Source organism: Aspergillus saccharolyticus, assembly GCF_003184585.1.
Source record: "Aspergillus saccharolyticus JOP 1030-1 unplaced genomic scaffold BP01scaffold_10, whole genome shotgun sequence".
Classification (NCBI taxonomy): domain Eukaryota; kingdom Fungi; phylum Ascomycota; class Eurotiomycetes; order Eurotiales; family Aspergillaceae; genus Aspergillus; species Aspergillus saccharolyticus.
This window is the reverse complement of record NW_020290620.1, coordinates 538,633-553,580: the sequence shown is the minus strand read 5'-3', so window position 1 is coordinate 553,580 and position 14,948 is coordinate 538,633. Positions and strand designations below refer to the sequence as shown.

The 14,948-nt window shown below is 43.3% G+C and overlaps 7 protein-coding genes across 7 annotated transcripts; 5 read left to right on the top strand and 2 right to left on the bottom strand.

Annotated features, from left to right (window-relative positions):
- Positions 1-46: 46 nt before the first annotated feature.
- Positions 47-3,289, top strand: BP01DRAFT_338068 (patatin-like phospholipase family protein; the record flags this gene model as incomplete). The annotated part of the gene is made up of 5 exons (XM_025573313.1): positions 47-1,232; positions 1,287-2,159; positions 2,210-2,261; positions 2,311-2,337; positions 2,386-3,289. Exons 1-5 carry the CDS (start codon positions 221-223, stop codon positions 3,287-3,289), a joined length of 2,868 nt encoding a protein of 955 aa, XP_025432557.1. The 5' UTR covers positions 47-220.
- A 525-nt stretch (positions 3,290-3,814) lies between these two features.
- On the top strand, positions 3,815-4,499 carry BP01DRAFT_355576 (uncharacterized protein). The gene is made up of 3 exons (XM_025574728.1): positions 3,815-4,166; positions 4,216-4,233; positions 4,286-4,499. The coding sequence occupies exons 1-3, from the start codon at positions 3,886-3,888 to the stop codon at positions 4,416-4,418; spliced, it is 432 nt and encodes a 143-aa protein (XP_025432556.1). The 5' UTR covers positions 3,815-3,885; the 3' UTR covers positions 4,419-4,499.
- Positions 4,500-5,157: 658 nt separating this feature from the next.
- On the bottom strand, positions 5,158-6,208 carry BP01DRAFT_338064 (class I SAM-dependent methyltransferase; the record flags this gene model as incomplete). The annotated part of the gene is made up of 2 exons (XM_025573312.1): positions 6,084-6,208; positions 5,158-6,028 (listed from the first exon to the last, which is right to left on the bottom strand). The coding sequence occupies exons 1-2, from the start codon at positions 6,164-6,166 to the stop codon at positions 5,158-5,160; spliced, it is 954 nt and encodes a 317-aa protein (XP_025432555.1). The 5' UTR covers positions 6,167-6,208.
- A 262-nt stretch (positions 6,209-6,470) lies between these two features.
- On the top strand, positions 6,471-7,592 carry BP01DRAFT_338063 (uncharacterized protein; the record flags this gene model as incomplete). Its single annotated transcript, XM_025573311.1, has 2 exons — positions 6,471-6,756; positions 6,805-7,592. The coding sequence occupies exons 1-2, from the start codon at positions 6,492-6,494 to the stop codon at positions 7,590-7,592; spliced, it is 1,053 nt and encodes a 350-aa protein (XP_025432554.1). The 5' UTR covers positions 6,471-6,491.
- A 42-nt stretch (positions 7,593-7,634) lies between these two features.
- Positions 7,635-8,385, bottom strand: BP01DRAFT_390832 (uncharacterized protein). The gene is made up of 2 exons (XM_025578033.1): positions 8,028-8,385; positions 7,635-7,977 (listed from the first exon to the last, which is right to left on the bottom strand). The coding sequence occupies exons 1-2, from the start codon at positions 8,301-8,303 to the stop codon at positions 7,825-7,827; spliced, it is 429 nt and encodes a 142-aa protein (XP_025432553.1). The 5' UTR covers positions 8,304-8,385; the 3' UTR covers positions 7,635-7,824.
- Positions 8,386-8,603: 218 nt separating this feature from the next.
- On the top strand, positions 8,604-9,970 carry BP01DRAFT_293476 (uncharacterized protein; the record flags this gene model as incomplete). The annotated part of the gene is made up of 3 exons (XM_025571735.1): positions 8,604-9,092; positions 9,144-9,858; positions 9,903-9,970. 3 exons carry the CDS (start codon positions 8,604-8,606, stop codon positions 9,968-9,970), a joined length of 1,272 nt encoding a protein of 423 aa, XP_025432552.1.
- Positions 9,971-11,848: 1,878 nt separating this feature from the next.
- Positions 11,849-13,981, top strand: BP01DRAFT_364741 (putative glutamine rich protein; the record flags this gene model as incomplete). Its single annotated transcript, XM_025576333.1, has 2 exons — positions 11,849-12,140; positions 12,189-13,981. The coding sequence occupies 2 exons, from the start codon at positions 11,849-11,851 to the stop codon at positions 13,979-13,981; spliced, it is 2,085 nt and encodes a 694-aa protein (XP_025432551.1).
- Positions 13,982-14,948: the final 967 nt, after the last annotated feature.

Genomic DNA, 14,948 nt, shown 5'->3' with positions numbered 1-14,948 from the left:
ACAGTACTGCCGTGCATGAAAAACCTACTAGAACTTAAATCAAATTGTGATAGAAGTATTCAGCATAAAATGCATATCAGACCATGGCCTGAATGCCACGTTTAAAAATGCCACGGTATCATGACCATGGTGTTTTTTGTACTTTAAAGAACGTCGAGAGTCCATAATATGGATTATCTTAACGGGGTAAAAGCACAGGTGATCTTGTTGAATTTTCAGAATGTCAAGGTGCGATCATATAGCGTGGCTCGAACTGTATAATCAAGGCAGACCATGGCCGGAACTGGTGTCTGGTTCGCGCCTGGGCAGATTGAGTCAGGAACTACCTCGACCAAGCGAGCAGGTACCCCAAATCACTTTTTTCATGGGCCGACGGCGCAAGGACGAGGCTCTGCGACAATTTTGCAAGAGTAACTACCGAAATAGCCAACGCCACCAGCGCTCAATCAACCTGCGCTCAGATAACCGCTCACTCCAAGCGGCACAGCCGCGGTTCTTTGCTGACTGTGATCCTACAAGTCGGTCAATGCCATCCTCATTCGTCACTCCTAGAATTTGCCACCCCGATAATCGCATACCGGTAGACTGGCCAGCCACAGACTTTTCCCCTCACGACCTCGTCCTCTCGCGAGTTCTATTCGCTTTTGTTGATCTTATCTGTATATTTGCCGATGACATCGGAGGCCTCACGGCTGTGCAAAGCCTGCTACGATTATGGGACAGAATTGGGTTAGGATCTAATTCACCTCGGGCGGTTAGCCCACGCGTCCTGATTGTTCTTGAAGGCGACGCCAGCAGCATCACACATACTCTTCTTGACGAGAGTGACTTTTTTCTGGACCTCGGTGATCTTCCCGCTTTTTCGGACATTCAAATTAGCCGACTCTCATCGGAAGAATTGTCTTCCGATGCTCGCCACATCCCACTTGCAAGGGATGTTTCCCGTTGTCTCAGAGATGCTCGCCAAGCGCGAGAGCATTATTGCATGAATTTTTCTGCTTATCATTTAAGCGCTCTTTTTGATAGCAAACTTAGACAGACGACCTCTATATTGGTGAGGCCTTACAATTATCTCACAGCTGCAAGGGAACAGAATCCGTTGGATGGAGCCTTTACGGCTCATTTGACCGCATTCCTCACAGTAGGAGGTAAATCCCGAATCCCTTATGACGGGCTTGCCTCCTATATCGCCTCGGCCATCTTAATGGATGCTTACCCACCTGGCATGCATCGTCAGTTGTTCAGTATCAGCTTTGTAATATAAAATACTTGCTAATGCTCTTCAGACTTCTGTCCCAAAACAGTTTTTCGTGGTTTGTACCGTGACGCGTGTTATACAGCATTGCGCCACGTTTATAGCACTGATGATTTGGCACAATTACAATGCAGCCGTATCGAATATCATCTCCAGGCTTTTTTCAATATTATGAAATATGATGTTAGAACATCCTCACAAATCCACCGTCAGCATCTACAGAGCCTCGAAGGATATTGGCTCTCTATCATGTCTAATGAGACATGTCTCCTGTGCATTCGGCGATCTCCAGAGCATGTCATGTCATGTGGCCACTCTATATGTGATACCTGTACTGAAATCTATGGAGAAAGAGTCCCCCACATAGATCATGCATTCACCATTCAAAATTGTCTTTATTGTCGGAAGGCACGTTCTCTTATGATCAAATTGAAACCTCCAACAGCAGCGGCTAGAGTCTTGAGCATTGATGGGGGCGGTCCGCGAGGCATTATACCTCTTGAATGCCTTCAGATGTTTCAAGACGCCTTAGGCGAAGACCTTGTACTGCAGGACATGATTGACTTTGCCACAGGTACCAGCTCTGGTGGCTTAATAGTCCTTAGCGCTTTCATGCTCAAGCTGGATATCGCTAGCTGCAAAATTGCCTTTAAAACCATGCTTAAACGATTTTTCCAGAGCCGTCGGAAGCGTTTACTCAATTTTTTCATGTCAGATGCAACATACAGTACAGATCTCTTAGATGATCTTTTTCGCGAGCATTTCGGCTCAGGAAAGATGTTTGATTCACCAAAATCAACAATATCTGCTACTAAGGTAGCAATTACAGCATGTTCTATTGACGACGCTAGTCCTTTTATATTCACTAATTATAACGGCATGGTTTCTCACAAGATGCAATCCGGTATTTTTCTTTATTCTTGGCGGGAAGCTTCTCCAGGCTAATTGTCACAGCATACAGTCGCCTCCGCCCAAGTGTGAGGGATGAGCCGTTCTTGTGGCAGGTGTAAGTCTAATGGTCTAATTTACAATTTGAGAGTACTAAATCTCTACAGAGCTCGTGCAACAGCAGCCGCTCCACCGTAAGTCTCTGATGTCTTGATAAGTCGGCGTATTAATTGACCTGCTAGTTACATGTCTACAATTGATATCCCGGGTGTGGGTACTTTTCAAGACGGTGGGATGAGGAGACACAATAATCCCACGCAGCTAGCGTTTGCAGAATCGAAACGTATATGGCCAACTTTCTCTCAACCTGACATCGTGATATCTCTCGGAACTGGTTCCGAAACACTGCATTCCTCCTCGGCGGCATCTCACTTCCGCAATATTTTCGCTGATGGCTGGATGCCACGTATTTATCGCTCCTTCATAAGCTCGTTTGATGGAAAACACGCATCAAGGGAATTGCTGGCTTTAGGCCAAGAGCACTTTCGATTTGACACTACTTTTCCAGGTTCCGCCCCTTCCATGACGGATACCAAAAGCATGGCAGAACTAGAGAACTGGGCTCGAATTCAACCAGCTTTTTCCTATGACACAGAGGCGGCTACCTTAGTTCTATTGGCCACGTCGTTCTATTTCACCTTAAAGGCTGCGCCTGAATTTCGAACGGGGCTCTACTACTGTACCGGTTACATTCGTTGCCGTGCTCCAGCCCAAGCTTTGATCAGTCGCATTTATTCGAAGGACACTACTGAATCAATATTTTACAAAGACGACATAAATCTTGGTCTTTGTCTATCACCACGAGATATTTGCCTAGTTTGTCAGTGTTATTCGTGTCCTGTATACTTTTATGCCCGTAATTTGGACGAGGTATTCACAATCTCCCTCCGCCAAGGCAAGAAGAAGCATAGAATAAGTGCTTTCCCCAAGTCTATACAATGGTTTGTGGATCAACAAGGATTGGATAATCATTTTGGTGCCACTAACCACGATATACACTCCGGAATTCATTGTGATGGTTGCAAAGCAGGTAAGCAGAAGGGTGGTAAGAAGAGGAAGTACATGGATATCCAGGAAAATCCCTAAGCTTTCACTGTTCCCTCCTATCCATAGTCTTTCCCAGGGCTCTGATACACCTGGTAATAGTAAACCTGTAATCTGCTATTATTCGCTTGAGTTCCTCATTTTCCCTCTGTAGTAAAGCAACTGTGGAGTTCGCATCATCTGAGGCAGTATTTTTGTTCAACTGGTCATTTCCGTCGGGGCGAGAATTAGCATTCATGCGTTTCTAAGTGTTGTTAGTGTGATGAGCAAGGTTGGCTTAAGAACAGTATATAAACCTGGCTATCGGTGCCACCGTCCTCCCTGGGGATGTCCTTGTCACTCATTTCCCGTAAAATGTGGTCTTGATTGATTTATGCACAGGATGCCCCATAATACGAAGGCAGGCCCCTATTAATAGGGCAATGATGGTTAGCGATCTATTTTCAACCACTTCTGTCCAACCAATTGGCAATTTCTCCTTGTGGGCGGGCCCAGATATAGCCGCCTTCCTTCCCCAAATATTCCACAGTTACTAGATCATGACCGTGGACCCATGGTCTTGATTTACTTAAATTCAGAGCTCAGACATTTCTGGGGGTCACATCACACATATCACACATACCCACAGATTTCTCAAGATGAGCGAGCAATTGCCTTATACAGATGAAGATATCATACAGTTCTTACAAAGTCTGGATGACCTGCCCTCAAACGAATCCATGCCTCTCCTTGGATACGATGTTGACCCATCATACCTCTCGATGAATGAATACACACAATCTTCTCTTTCATTTTTCCCTTCCTTACCATCATTGGCAGAGTCTCAAACCAGCACTCCTGAGGGGGTCGAGCACGAAATCCCCTCGGATGGATTGCAAATGGAGGATGTGAAAGACTTTGTCAATCGACTAGAATCTGAGTATGGTATCTCCCAATCAAATGTTGCAGCATAGCTAATCGTGGCTTAGGGTCAATTCCCTCAAAAGGTAAAGACTGCAGCTCTCAAAATAAATACCCAGGCTAATCCGAAATTGTTAGTATGGTGGCTGAACTCAGGTCTTATTTGACTAGCTTGCGTCCTTGGATACTGGAAGTCACAGAAGCACTTGAAAAATTAGGAGAGCCACCGGCTTCAGCAACCGAATCAGAATTCCGGATGTTTGAATCATGATAGGATTATTCTTTTGGATTCTCTTCTTTTTATGCTCTGTTGGATTGAACGATGTATCAGATGAAAGCTCTATTCTAGTACTGGTGATTCTATGTAAATACATGTGATGGTATCAATTTTGCTCCGTACTGCATATCTTTTCTCATGCTAAGCTTTGCTGGAGTTAGTTCGCAACCTCATGCAAGCTGATTGACGGATGCCCAGACGCGGTATCCTAGTATGACCAATGTTTTAAGTTTGATCATTCTCTTGCTCATGCTAAACCTTATTAGGCTAGTCGGGAAGAGCCTAATCGCGAATAGTACATCATGATTCACTACTAGGTACCTCGGAACATTAATAATTAACAGAACATTATCTCAACACATTCTGTTTCTCGTGCTAAGCCCTTTGAGGATGGCAGCATATATATTTGAACATGTTAAGCTATTGAGAGAAAACAGAAGATTTCTGGCTACTTCCGCACCAAGTCAAAGGCACCCCCGTCGATTGGATATGTCTTTGCCCATGTCAGCAATCGTTTTCATTCATTAATGACTTCAAATTGCCAGGAAGAGCAGGGAAAGAAGCCGTAAAGGGCGACGAATCCCAAGTTTTAGAAAAGCTGGCCATCTTTAAAATTATACATGGTATATCTTTATTAAAGCAGTAATTCCCAAGAATCAGCAACAAAATAGCGTTCTTTTAAATAAGTTATAATGGATGCACGCAAGCATTGAGACAGGCTGAATTGTAAAACTCATGTCGCCTTCCGAGCCATATATACATGCAACAAATTGAATCCTTCCAAGTCCTCATCCACGATTTCTGCTTTCGCCTTTCCTACAATATCCATAATCTGATCGAGCCGCCATCTAAATACACGACTGAAAGGCGCGAGACTCAATGTTACAATACTTTCCGATAGCGCGAGACTGTACCATTTGCCAACTTTCCTTAAATGTTCGTCTCTAGGCCATGGGTTGAGTGGAAGCATCATACATATGTGCCGGACCTCCGTAAAACCAGTACTGTAGAGCTGTTTAATCGTTTTTGCAGAGTCATGGGTGATAGGGCGACCAGAAAGCTCGGTAGCTCGTCGAATATTGTGATACCAATGTTGGAGGGCCGTGGCATTTTTCGAGCGCCGTGTCAGCTGAAGCTGAAAATCAATCTCCACTTGTTCAAACCACCCTCCTGGCAGTAAACAATCTAGAACCATTTTGTAGAGTGTCGGCCAACAAGAAACACTTCCGCAACCCTGTTGCAAGTGGATTAAGTCCCATGACTCAGCTCTTAAAGCTCTTGGGCTTTCATAGTCGAAGGGGGAAAAGAAGAAGCAGTTCGGAGGACAATTCGCAGGTTGCGTAGACATGATATCGACTCCTGTAATTATGGCATTTGGGTATTTCTTAGCCATATCGAGTGCCCAAATACCCGTTCCACATCCCAAGTCCAGCACTCTGCCAGTCCTGGGGAGTGGAGAGAGTAAGATGTTCGCCGATCCCTTGACTACTAAGAACACTTTGTGAAGCATGTCGAGTCGGTCCTGTTCTTGTTCATCGCATGGAAGCATATAATCGCTTCCATTATGTCTAGGGTATGTGCGACCATTCTCTAGATAAGTATGTCTGATTCGTAGAGTTAGTCTAGGCTATGATAATGAGGTATGAAAGAAAAACCTACTGGGTGTTTTGAATATTGTGCTGATCTGTGTTGATTATGGCTTTGATTGCCATGATCCCTCGCTCTGGAGTATTCAATGCCATTCTGACCGTATCATAGGAAGAATTTGGAATTAGGAGTTTTGGAAGACAGGTTATTATGATTTGTAGTGTTTCTACAACAGGTCCAAGGTCGACTAGATAACTTTTCTTCAGCCGAGCGCAGGAAAATCTCGTTCTAAACTGGATTTGGTGAGTGGCCGCTGTACTAAGATCAGCTACAGGGCTTTGGAGGGCTTTCACCCAGAAGCATTAGCCAAGTTTTTCGGCTCCGATCTTCATACTGAGAACTCTTAAGAATCTTCTCTTTTCCAATCATAAACCTAAGATTGATTTAAACTAAGCTATCAAAGTCTTTCTACACTTCTAAATGAATAATACTGATGCAATGCACCTAGACACTATTCCTACTGAAATTATTCTTATTATTCTTACAAGTCTCGATTTTTCAGGCATAAAAAGCCTTTCATGTGTGAACAGGCAGTTGCGCCATTTTTGTATTCCTCTGCTTTTTCAACAAGTGGAATTCCAATTCTCAAAAGAGGGATTGAAAAATCTTTCTCACTTCAATAGATCAAATATTTCTCCCTACGTTCGGTGCTTCAGATATTCTGTTCCAGATATTATCCGACCAGGTATGATGCACCTTGTCTTGATCATATTCATAAAGGATTACTGACAAGAAAAAGATATAACAGATTTTCAGTATTTCAAATCCAAGATATTCACTCCTGAGGACTATGTCAACCAACAAATACGCGACTGTGATTTGTCTCCAGATTCAGGCAATGGTTCTTCCTATTTCTGGATTTATACCAAAATCAGCCGTGTTTGTCGAGAACAGCGCCTTATTCTTGAGAATCATACAGACCTTCACGCACTCACGCATGCGTTCAAAGTCCTGCCGTCAGAATTTGAATTCAGCCTCGGTTTCAGTGATAGCATTGACGACTTGTTGCACCAGTGGCAAGTTCCGGCTTTAGAAATGAGAGAAAATACATTTAAGCACCATGCCCTGGTTGTTACACGGGCTTTGTCAAATGCTAAGGATTCGAGACTGCATCCAATCACCCTCCGCCTTTCAAACTTCTCTCTATTCTGGGGACATGAATGGAATTGCTTGAATACCAGGATGCTCGCAACACCTCTTCAACAGTTGTTTTGCCATATGAAAGAGGTAATTCTGGAAGGTGACTATCGTTATTTCCCCCTGGAAGCAATTTCTAGCGCAACACCAAGCTTGCGCCAGCTAATATTTTGCTGTATCACAGTCAGTCATGTTGCATTGGGCACTTTCTTAGACACTAATCGTCTAACACTTCGTTGTATCGGGTTCTGTAATGTCCAGCTAGTTGGTGAAAGTGGCATCATAGGCCCGTATGAGCTGTCCACATTCTTGGACTTGTTAAGACCTGGGATACCCAAAGCGCACTGCTGCGGAAGAAATCAACGTATGTTATGGTTACTGTAATTTACAGTGCTAGTGGCAAGTTGAGTTGTATGCAAACAAAGCCGGATTTTCAGTGGTTTCTCTAATCACAATAGTTGAATGAAATAACAATCATCGACTTCAAATTCAGTACCAAGCTCAATCATTTTGAAAGAATTGTGGTTCATATTATATGAGGCATGCTGTATCATCAGATAAATGTTCGCTGGATCAATAATTAAAATAAAAGCAGAGAAAATCAACACAAATGTGCCTAACTATAAGTCCAAAGTGGCGGCTTGGAAATCTTGAACAGGCGTTGTCGACCTTTTGAGAGGCTCTGCAACCTTCCAGCCCCTGGCTTTCCTGCAAGATTGTTGCCAAAATCAGCTGGTGTCACTTTCTTGGTGATTGGATAATGCTCATCCTGACTTGAGTTAGTACATAATTTCTATACAGGATCTTAAGGTCTCTTACAACTTCGTCTTGAGATGGAACCCAGGATTCTCGAGGATGAGAGTTGAAGGACGTATATTTCCCCTTCCCTTGTCGACTTTTTCGTACATCATAAATGACCATGTAGACACGGCGATCACGCCCATTTTCGATCCCATCTAGATAGAGATCATTTGCCTTTTTGCACATCGCCGCCCAGCCTCGGCGAAATCTCTCTCGCTCAGCTTTGGTGTTCTTGACCGGGTCCACATCATGAGTTCGTGACAAGCGCTTTTTTCTCCAAACTTCGTAAGGCATGGTCTCGGCTTTGCGTGAAGAGTGGCTTATCGCAGTTAGAGATCATAAATAATTCCATGATCTGGCCCCATGATCATGGACAGACTGCAGGTATTTATTACTCGTGATGAAAAGTCTTACACCATGGTCTCGTGTTTTATTTTAAGGGCGGCGTTTCGCGGATGCTATTTTTAAATGATGGCTTGAAACAAGCATCGGCGGCAATTTGAAAATCGTGGTATATTGTTGATCAAAAGTATAAGAATGCACTTGCTGCTAAATCGAACAGTCCAGAGTCATTATACCAGATTTCTTCCAACCATGAATGTACTGATGATCTACACTTATTTCCTATCGGGCGCGATTGGACTCCTGTTCTTGCATCATTTTATCTTATTCATACTCAAATTCTTATTGAACCCAGCTCTTTTCTATCTACTTACTAGGTATATTGTGCTGCCGTACATTGTACGGAGAAGCTTGTTTTGGTCTCCTATTAGTCGGGGCGCGGCCTTTATACATATTTTGCATTGGAGTGGTACCTTGATTTGCAATATCCTTGGCGTCAACAGCGCTGGTGCAGCTCGGTCTCGGGCTGGCTCCCTGGCATTACTACATTTAGTACCCGCACTCTGGACTCCGCAACTTAGCTTTGGCGCGCATTTTTTCAACCTATCGCTGTCAGCCTACAATAGGTTTCATCGTGCTTTCGGTTGGATGGCTCTTATCCAATGCGGAGTGCATATTATTTTTGCCGTGCGTACATACTCCTTCGACCTAGCCGAGGCATCTCACCGGAACGGTTTTATAGTTCAGTATTGTATCCAGATTCCAAACAAGAAGTTGACTAATTCTATGCAGGCTGCAATTACTCTGAGCTCAGCAACTTTGTTTTTTCTTCCCTTGATCCGCCAGTGGGCGTACGAAATATTTCTTAAAGGTCATAATTTTCTTAGTATCATGGCATCGGTCATGATTTGGTTGCATCTGGAGGAAAAGAAAGGCTTCGATGCATTCTGTCTATACTTTGCACTGGGAATTTCCGTGCTTACATATATTGTATACTTCCTACGACAGTTTTACTACAACTTGGTCGCTGGTCGGCCAGTAGCCGCTGCGGACCTTATCAAATATCAGGATGCGGTGAAACTAACTCTAACATTGGCACGGCCTTGGAAGGTACGGGGAGGTCAATATGTCTATATGACCATACCGGCAGTGAGAGCATTATCATTCGCCGAATCGCATCCTTTCAGTATCGTTTGGTGGGAGGAGGGCCCTAATGGTGAAGCAATAACTCTATCCGTTCTTGCCAAGATTGAGTCAGGTTTTACTCGAGCCTTAGCATCCTCTAGCCATGAGCACCTTCGCGTGTGGATAGATGGACCTTATGGCCAATGTATTGATACTAAACAATATGACAGTGTTATCCTAATAGCAACAGGAATAGGTGTTGCAGCACAGCTACCATACGCCAAAGAGCTTCTTAGCCGGCAATTGAAAGTGGAGAGCGAGCATTTGAAAGGACTCACAACCCCTAAACGCATCTCTATTGTTTGGGAGCTTGAAGAAGAGAGTAGGACTTCTATCCATTATCTGGAATACCACTAAATTATACAGGTCATGAAGATTGGATCTACCAATGGATGGATCAGCTTCTTAGTGACGACTCAAAAACATTGGTATGATTTGGGCTTCTATTACTAATTCTACCACTGACAGATGACTTAGGTACTTCACTATACCCTATATATTCTTCGTCGAGCCGACGAAAGCCATGGTGATGGTCAGAGAGTCAAATTAGGACGTCGAGGGGCAGCATTCTATGGTAAACCCGACTTTAGAGGCATCATGGACAAAGAACTGTCTGAATCTCTCGGCAAGGCATTAGTAATCAGTTTGTTTTGCCCGTCCCCTTGAAAGCAATTGATAATAAAGTAATAACATGGCCCTAGTTTCTTCCGACTCGAAGACACGTGACGAAGTTCGAGACTTGGTCTTGGATTCCGCTCAACGAGTTGATTTGCATGAGCATGATTTCCAGCCTGAGAAAAATGGGCGATTATGGGCCTCTAGAAAAGAGACAAAATATGCAGGGGTGGTCTGAAGCAGTCAAGGGCTGTAGGCAATGAGGAAGCAACATAAGGAATGCAGAGATTGTTTCTTGTGTTCTTGATGGTACAAATACTATATCGTTTTGTGCTAAATCTATGCTCCAATATACTACCCTAGTGATAGAGAGTCAAACTTATGATATAACTAAAAGATCTCATACATTAATTATCTGCAATTAGGCTGAAGCTGTTACGAACATAGTAACTAGCTAGTCATCTACTCCAGTGTTCATCGGGATAGCATTGCTCGCAGCCCGGCTCTGGATTCGGGAGTAAATATATCGCTTCTGAAAACATAGAAAATCAATAAAAATAGAACATGATAACCAAACAGAGCGAGAGAACAGATACAATGGGGACGGTTGTAAAACTAGAAGATGAAGAGACAGTTTGACGTTTGATAGAGCCCACACTACTGCTACTCATACTGGGAGAGTGAATCTTCCACGATGAAGGACAGATAGTCACATAATTTGTCGAGGTCACCACACTTGTAGAGATGGCAATGGCCTGAAAGATACTGGTAACTGCGGGAAACGAGGTGCTCGCACTTGCAGGAATAATTTTAGCAGTAGATCTATCATTAAGCTTAGTACAACATAAAGTCGCAAGGTTGAGGTAGCTCATTAGCTCATACTTGCTTATTTGCATATCATTCATGCTGGTTTGAGTCATATCAGTAGCATACTGGTAGAATCGTGCATTCATTAGGAAAGTATCCATCTCGTTTCCAGGGTTAAGAGCGAAAACCATTCCCTCATGGCAGTGGGAAATGGGCTGACTCTGATCGCAGAAAAACCATTGCGGGTCGAGTGTGTTGACAGTCATAGTCAGAGCCAGATGTTTCACATTATCAGGATTATATTGATTAAATCCTGTGTTGAACTTTGAGGCTGAAGAACATGGCCTTTCCAAAGTTGACTGAGTTAAAGTGTGATTTAGAGAACAGAAATTAAATGTGACCTGATCACCAATGTTCGCATTAATCCTGTTAGGATGAAATATAAGTGAGTTGTGACAGCCGACTGCAACATAGTGTGTGTTTCTATTTGTCTGTTCAAGATCAATGTCTATAATCTCTTTAAATCTTTAGTCTGTATTAGTCAACTGTCCTAGTCAGAGATTCAATGAGTCTTACTGAAAAGCACCTGCGTTAAGCACGCAAGATAGAACCAAGATAGAATAGTGTAGCATATTCATCTGAAGTATGCCACTAAAACTCAGTGTGATACAGGTAACACAGGATACAAGTTGAAAGGTGGGGCACAAGATATAGGAATATTTTACCATGGTTCATGCATAAGACCATGGACAAATAGCATGGTTGATAAAAACCATGGAAAATAAACTATATAAAGGTGCCTGAACGTAGAGTAGGTATTCGAAAATCCAGTTTTAGTCTCTCTCATAATAATAATTCTATTGTTTGTCTGATTGACATCCTCAAAGAAAATGGAGTCTCAAAATCCTTTGCCTATTAATGAACCGCCCAAAGGTGAAACAACTTCCGGCACAGCCGACAATAAGGATGATTATGAGAATCCTGTCAATCTCAGCAAAGATAATATTGTTGATATCATGAAAGCGATAGTAGAATCCGATCAACAAAATATAACACTTGCAATTGAGAAAGCCTTGCCTGATGGGGCTGATGTTGATGCCAAGCAATTGCGAGAGAAGATTCATCCAGATAAGCATATCCTCAATGATGAACATAGGAAATTAGCTACCGAGGCTTCTCAGCGTGAGTTTGATGATAGAAGTTCAAAGGCTCTAGGCTAATAAAACTCAGGACTAAATGAGGCTATACAACGGGCCGAAGGTGGCGATATCAGATTTCGCTTCGGGGGAGGGGGACTTAAGCCCGAATCTAGCGATCTAACCCAAAAGAGCTATCATATCTCAGCTTATAGAAAAGCTTATAACAGTTTACTCATTCTATGTCAGGCCGCATGTCTAAATCCAGACATTCAGATTTCCAAGCCTTCCCCCGAACCGGGATACCGCCTTCCTAGAGCAGGAATAGAAGCATACAACGATCTGAAAGAGATCAATAACGAGATTATGAAACAAAATAGAAACAACAATTTTGAGGCGAATACCGGCCTTATCGACGTTCCGGGTCTTGTTGCAAAGTGGAAAGCCATACATATTGCGTACACGAACTCCAGGTATCCAATGAAGGTTATGCAAAGCAACTTAGACATGTTTATTGATAATAATCAATACCCCTCCGAATGGAAAAAGCTATACTCTAAATCCTGGCAGCATTTTGGGGAGTTTCAGGCTCTCTGGAATACCCTGCCGAAGCTAGTGGGTGAATATTTTACAAACTCGTTATCAGCTACGCCTCCAAGCTCGAAAAGATTCTGCGCTCGTATCGAGAAGATTCTTGACTCCAAATCAAATAAGCTGGATAAGAAATACAAACGCGGTACAAGCCTATTTTCAATGACTTTTGACATCAAGGAGTACATTAATATATTTGACGAAGTTATCAATGCCTTTCGGAAGGGAGATCTTCAGACTTACATCGCTAAGCGAGAAGAGATACAGGTTATGGTCAAAGAAAAGGCTTACCCAGTGGGACTGGTACCCCCAAGCCCGGAACAAGCACAAAATTGGCAACCTTCCAGCAACGTTTCTGGAATGGGAGATCATAGCAATCCTATAATAAATTCCGGCTTTGCTCCAAACCAAGCAGGCAATCCGAGTCAGGTGGTACGGGGCAACAACGGAGCTTTCTCAATCAAAGCTCGCGTTGTGGGTGGGTCTTTCAAACCGGGCTATACATCGCTTGGTGAAAGAATACGCTTTATACAGCGTCGAGGTGCCTATTGCGCCAACTTTGTTGTAGAAGATGATAATCAAATGTGGCGACTTGTTGATAGCGGGTACCACGGTGGGAGATCTGCTGTAGAACAGGCAGAGCGATTAGGCGTGCCAAGTGTGGTGCAGGATGTGATCGAGATCAGAAATCTGAGAGATAGAGTCGCGGAAGGTGGCGACTGGGGAATCTTCTTTGCTGCTGCTGGCAAACTGCCCATCAACTCCATAAAGCCAAGGTTACCGGACATTGTGGTGGGCTTTTATCACATTGACCCAGCAAAGGGCGAAATACGCAATGCAGTTTCTCGATCCAATCTGGGCCAGATTCTTCGGTCCAAATCCACGGCAGACAAGTTGATAGCCGAACTAATCTCAGGAATTAGTGATCTGAGATTACAGGATGTCTTGATGCCTCAGCAAATTCCTTCCCTCCTACTGCCGCCTCATACTAGTCAAACACATCAATTTAACCCCATAAACAATTATATTCAAGGAATCGGACACGGGGCTTTCAAGAACAATATGCTTAATGGCCTTGGACAACCATACATAGGTATGGGAGAGCTGTCTAGAGCAGAGCAGTCTTCCTTCTTCAATGGGGGAAGAGAGACACAAATGATGTCGGTTCAGCAGCACAACCAGATTCTTCAGTCAGCTATCCAAGAGCTAATGCACCAGCAGCAGAAGAGCGCAGTGTACAGAGAAGAAGAGGAGGAGGAGGAAGACCAGGAGGAGGAGGAGGAGGAGGAATTATAGCTTTTACGGATTCATGCTTTCTTCAAGTGTACTTACCTATCGATAATCAAATTGAAACTGCGTTATATTGGGCAAACTTCAAGAAAGACCCATTGCTTCAAAAACTCTTTAAGCCATATATCAGCTTATTAGTATTGATTTAGAAAGTGTTTCTCATAGAGCCTAACAATAATACTTTTGCCATCTCTTTGGAAACCGGATTACTTGTTGATTGGTTATCATTGACTCCACGAAATGGCCAGTGAATGCTACGGTCCTGCTATTAAAAGATCAAACTCCACGGTGTTTCGAGAAACCATGGTTCTAACATCTTATATCTTAATCATATTTCCAGTATTCTGCTTGGATTAACAGTAATAAGTTGTGTGAAGATCCAAAATGGAGAGCCTTCTTGAAGAATGGGAGACCCGCATCGATGGGACAGTTCTTTTAGGTCTGCATCATTCTATGAAGATTGATCCAAAAGCTAACTATTTACAGACTCTCCTGTCTCATCTGAGCCCAGTTCACCAAGAGAAATAGACTTCGACCCTGCAAAGGAAAATAAATCTGATAGACCTAAAAATATGCCCGAGTCACCCGGAAATGGCTGCTCTATCCAAACTGCCTCATTCGGTCAAAATCACTTTGACAGATTACGACGCAAAACTTCTTATGCACGTCGTCCAACTCTATCTTCAATGCCTTCTCAAATGTCTTATCTCGATAATCAGTTAAGCCAGTCTAGCTCTGGCTTTCATTCTGGCTATCCTTATATTAGTCCACTTGTTCCGTCCAAGTCGATATTTGGTCAGTCTTTTCCATTAGAGAGCTCATATTATCAGTCTGGTCATCCTGCTTTTGGTCGGCCTGCTTTTGAAAACCCAGCTGCCAGTCAGTCTAGCCAGGCTTTCGGTCAGCCTGCTTTCGGTCAGCCTGCTTTTAGAAACCCAGCTACTAGTCAGTCTAGCCAGGCTTTCGGTCAGCC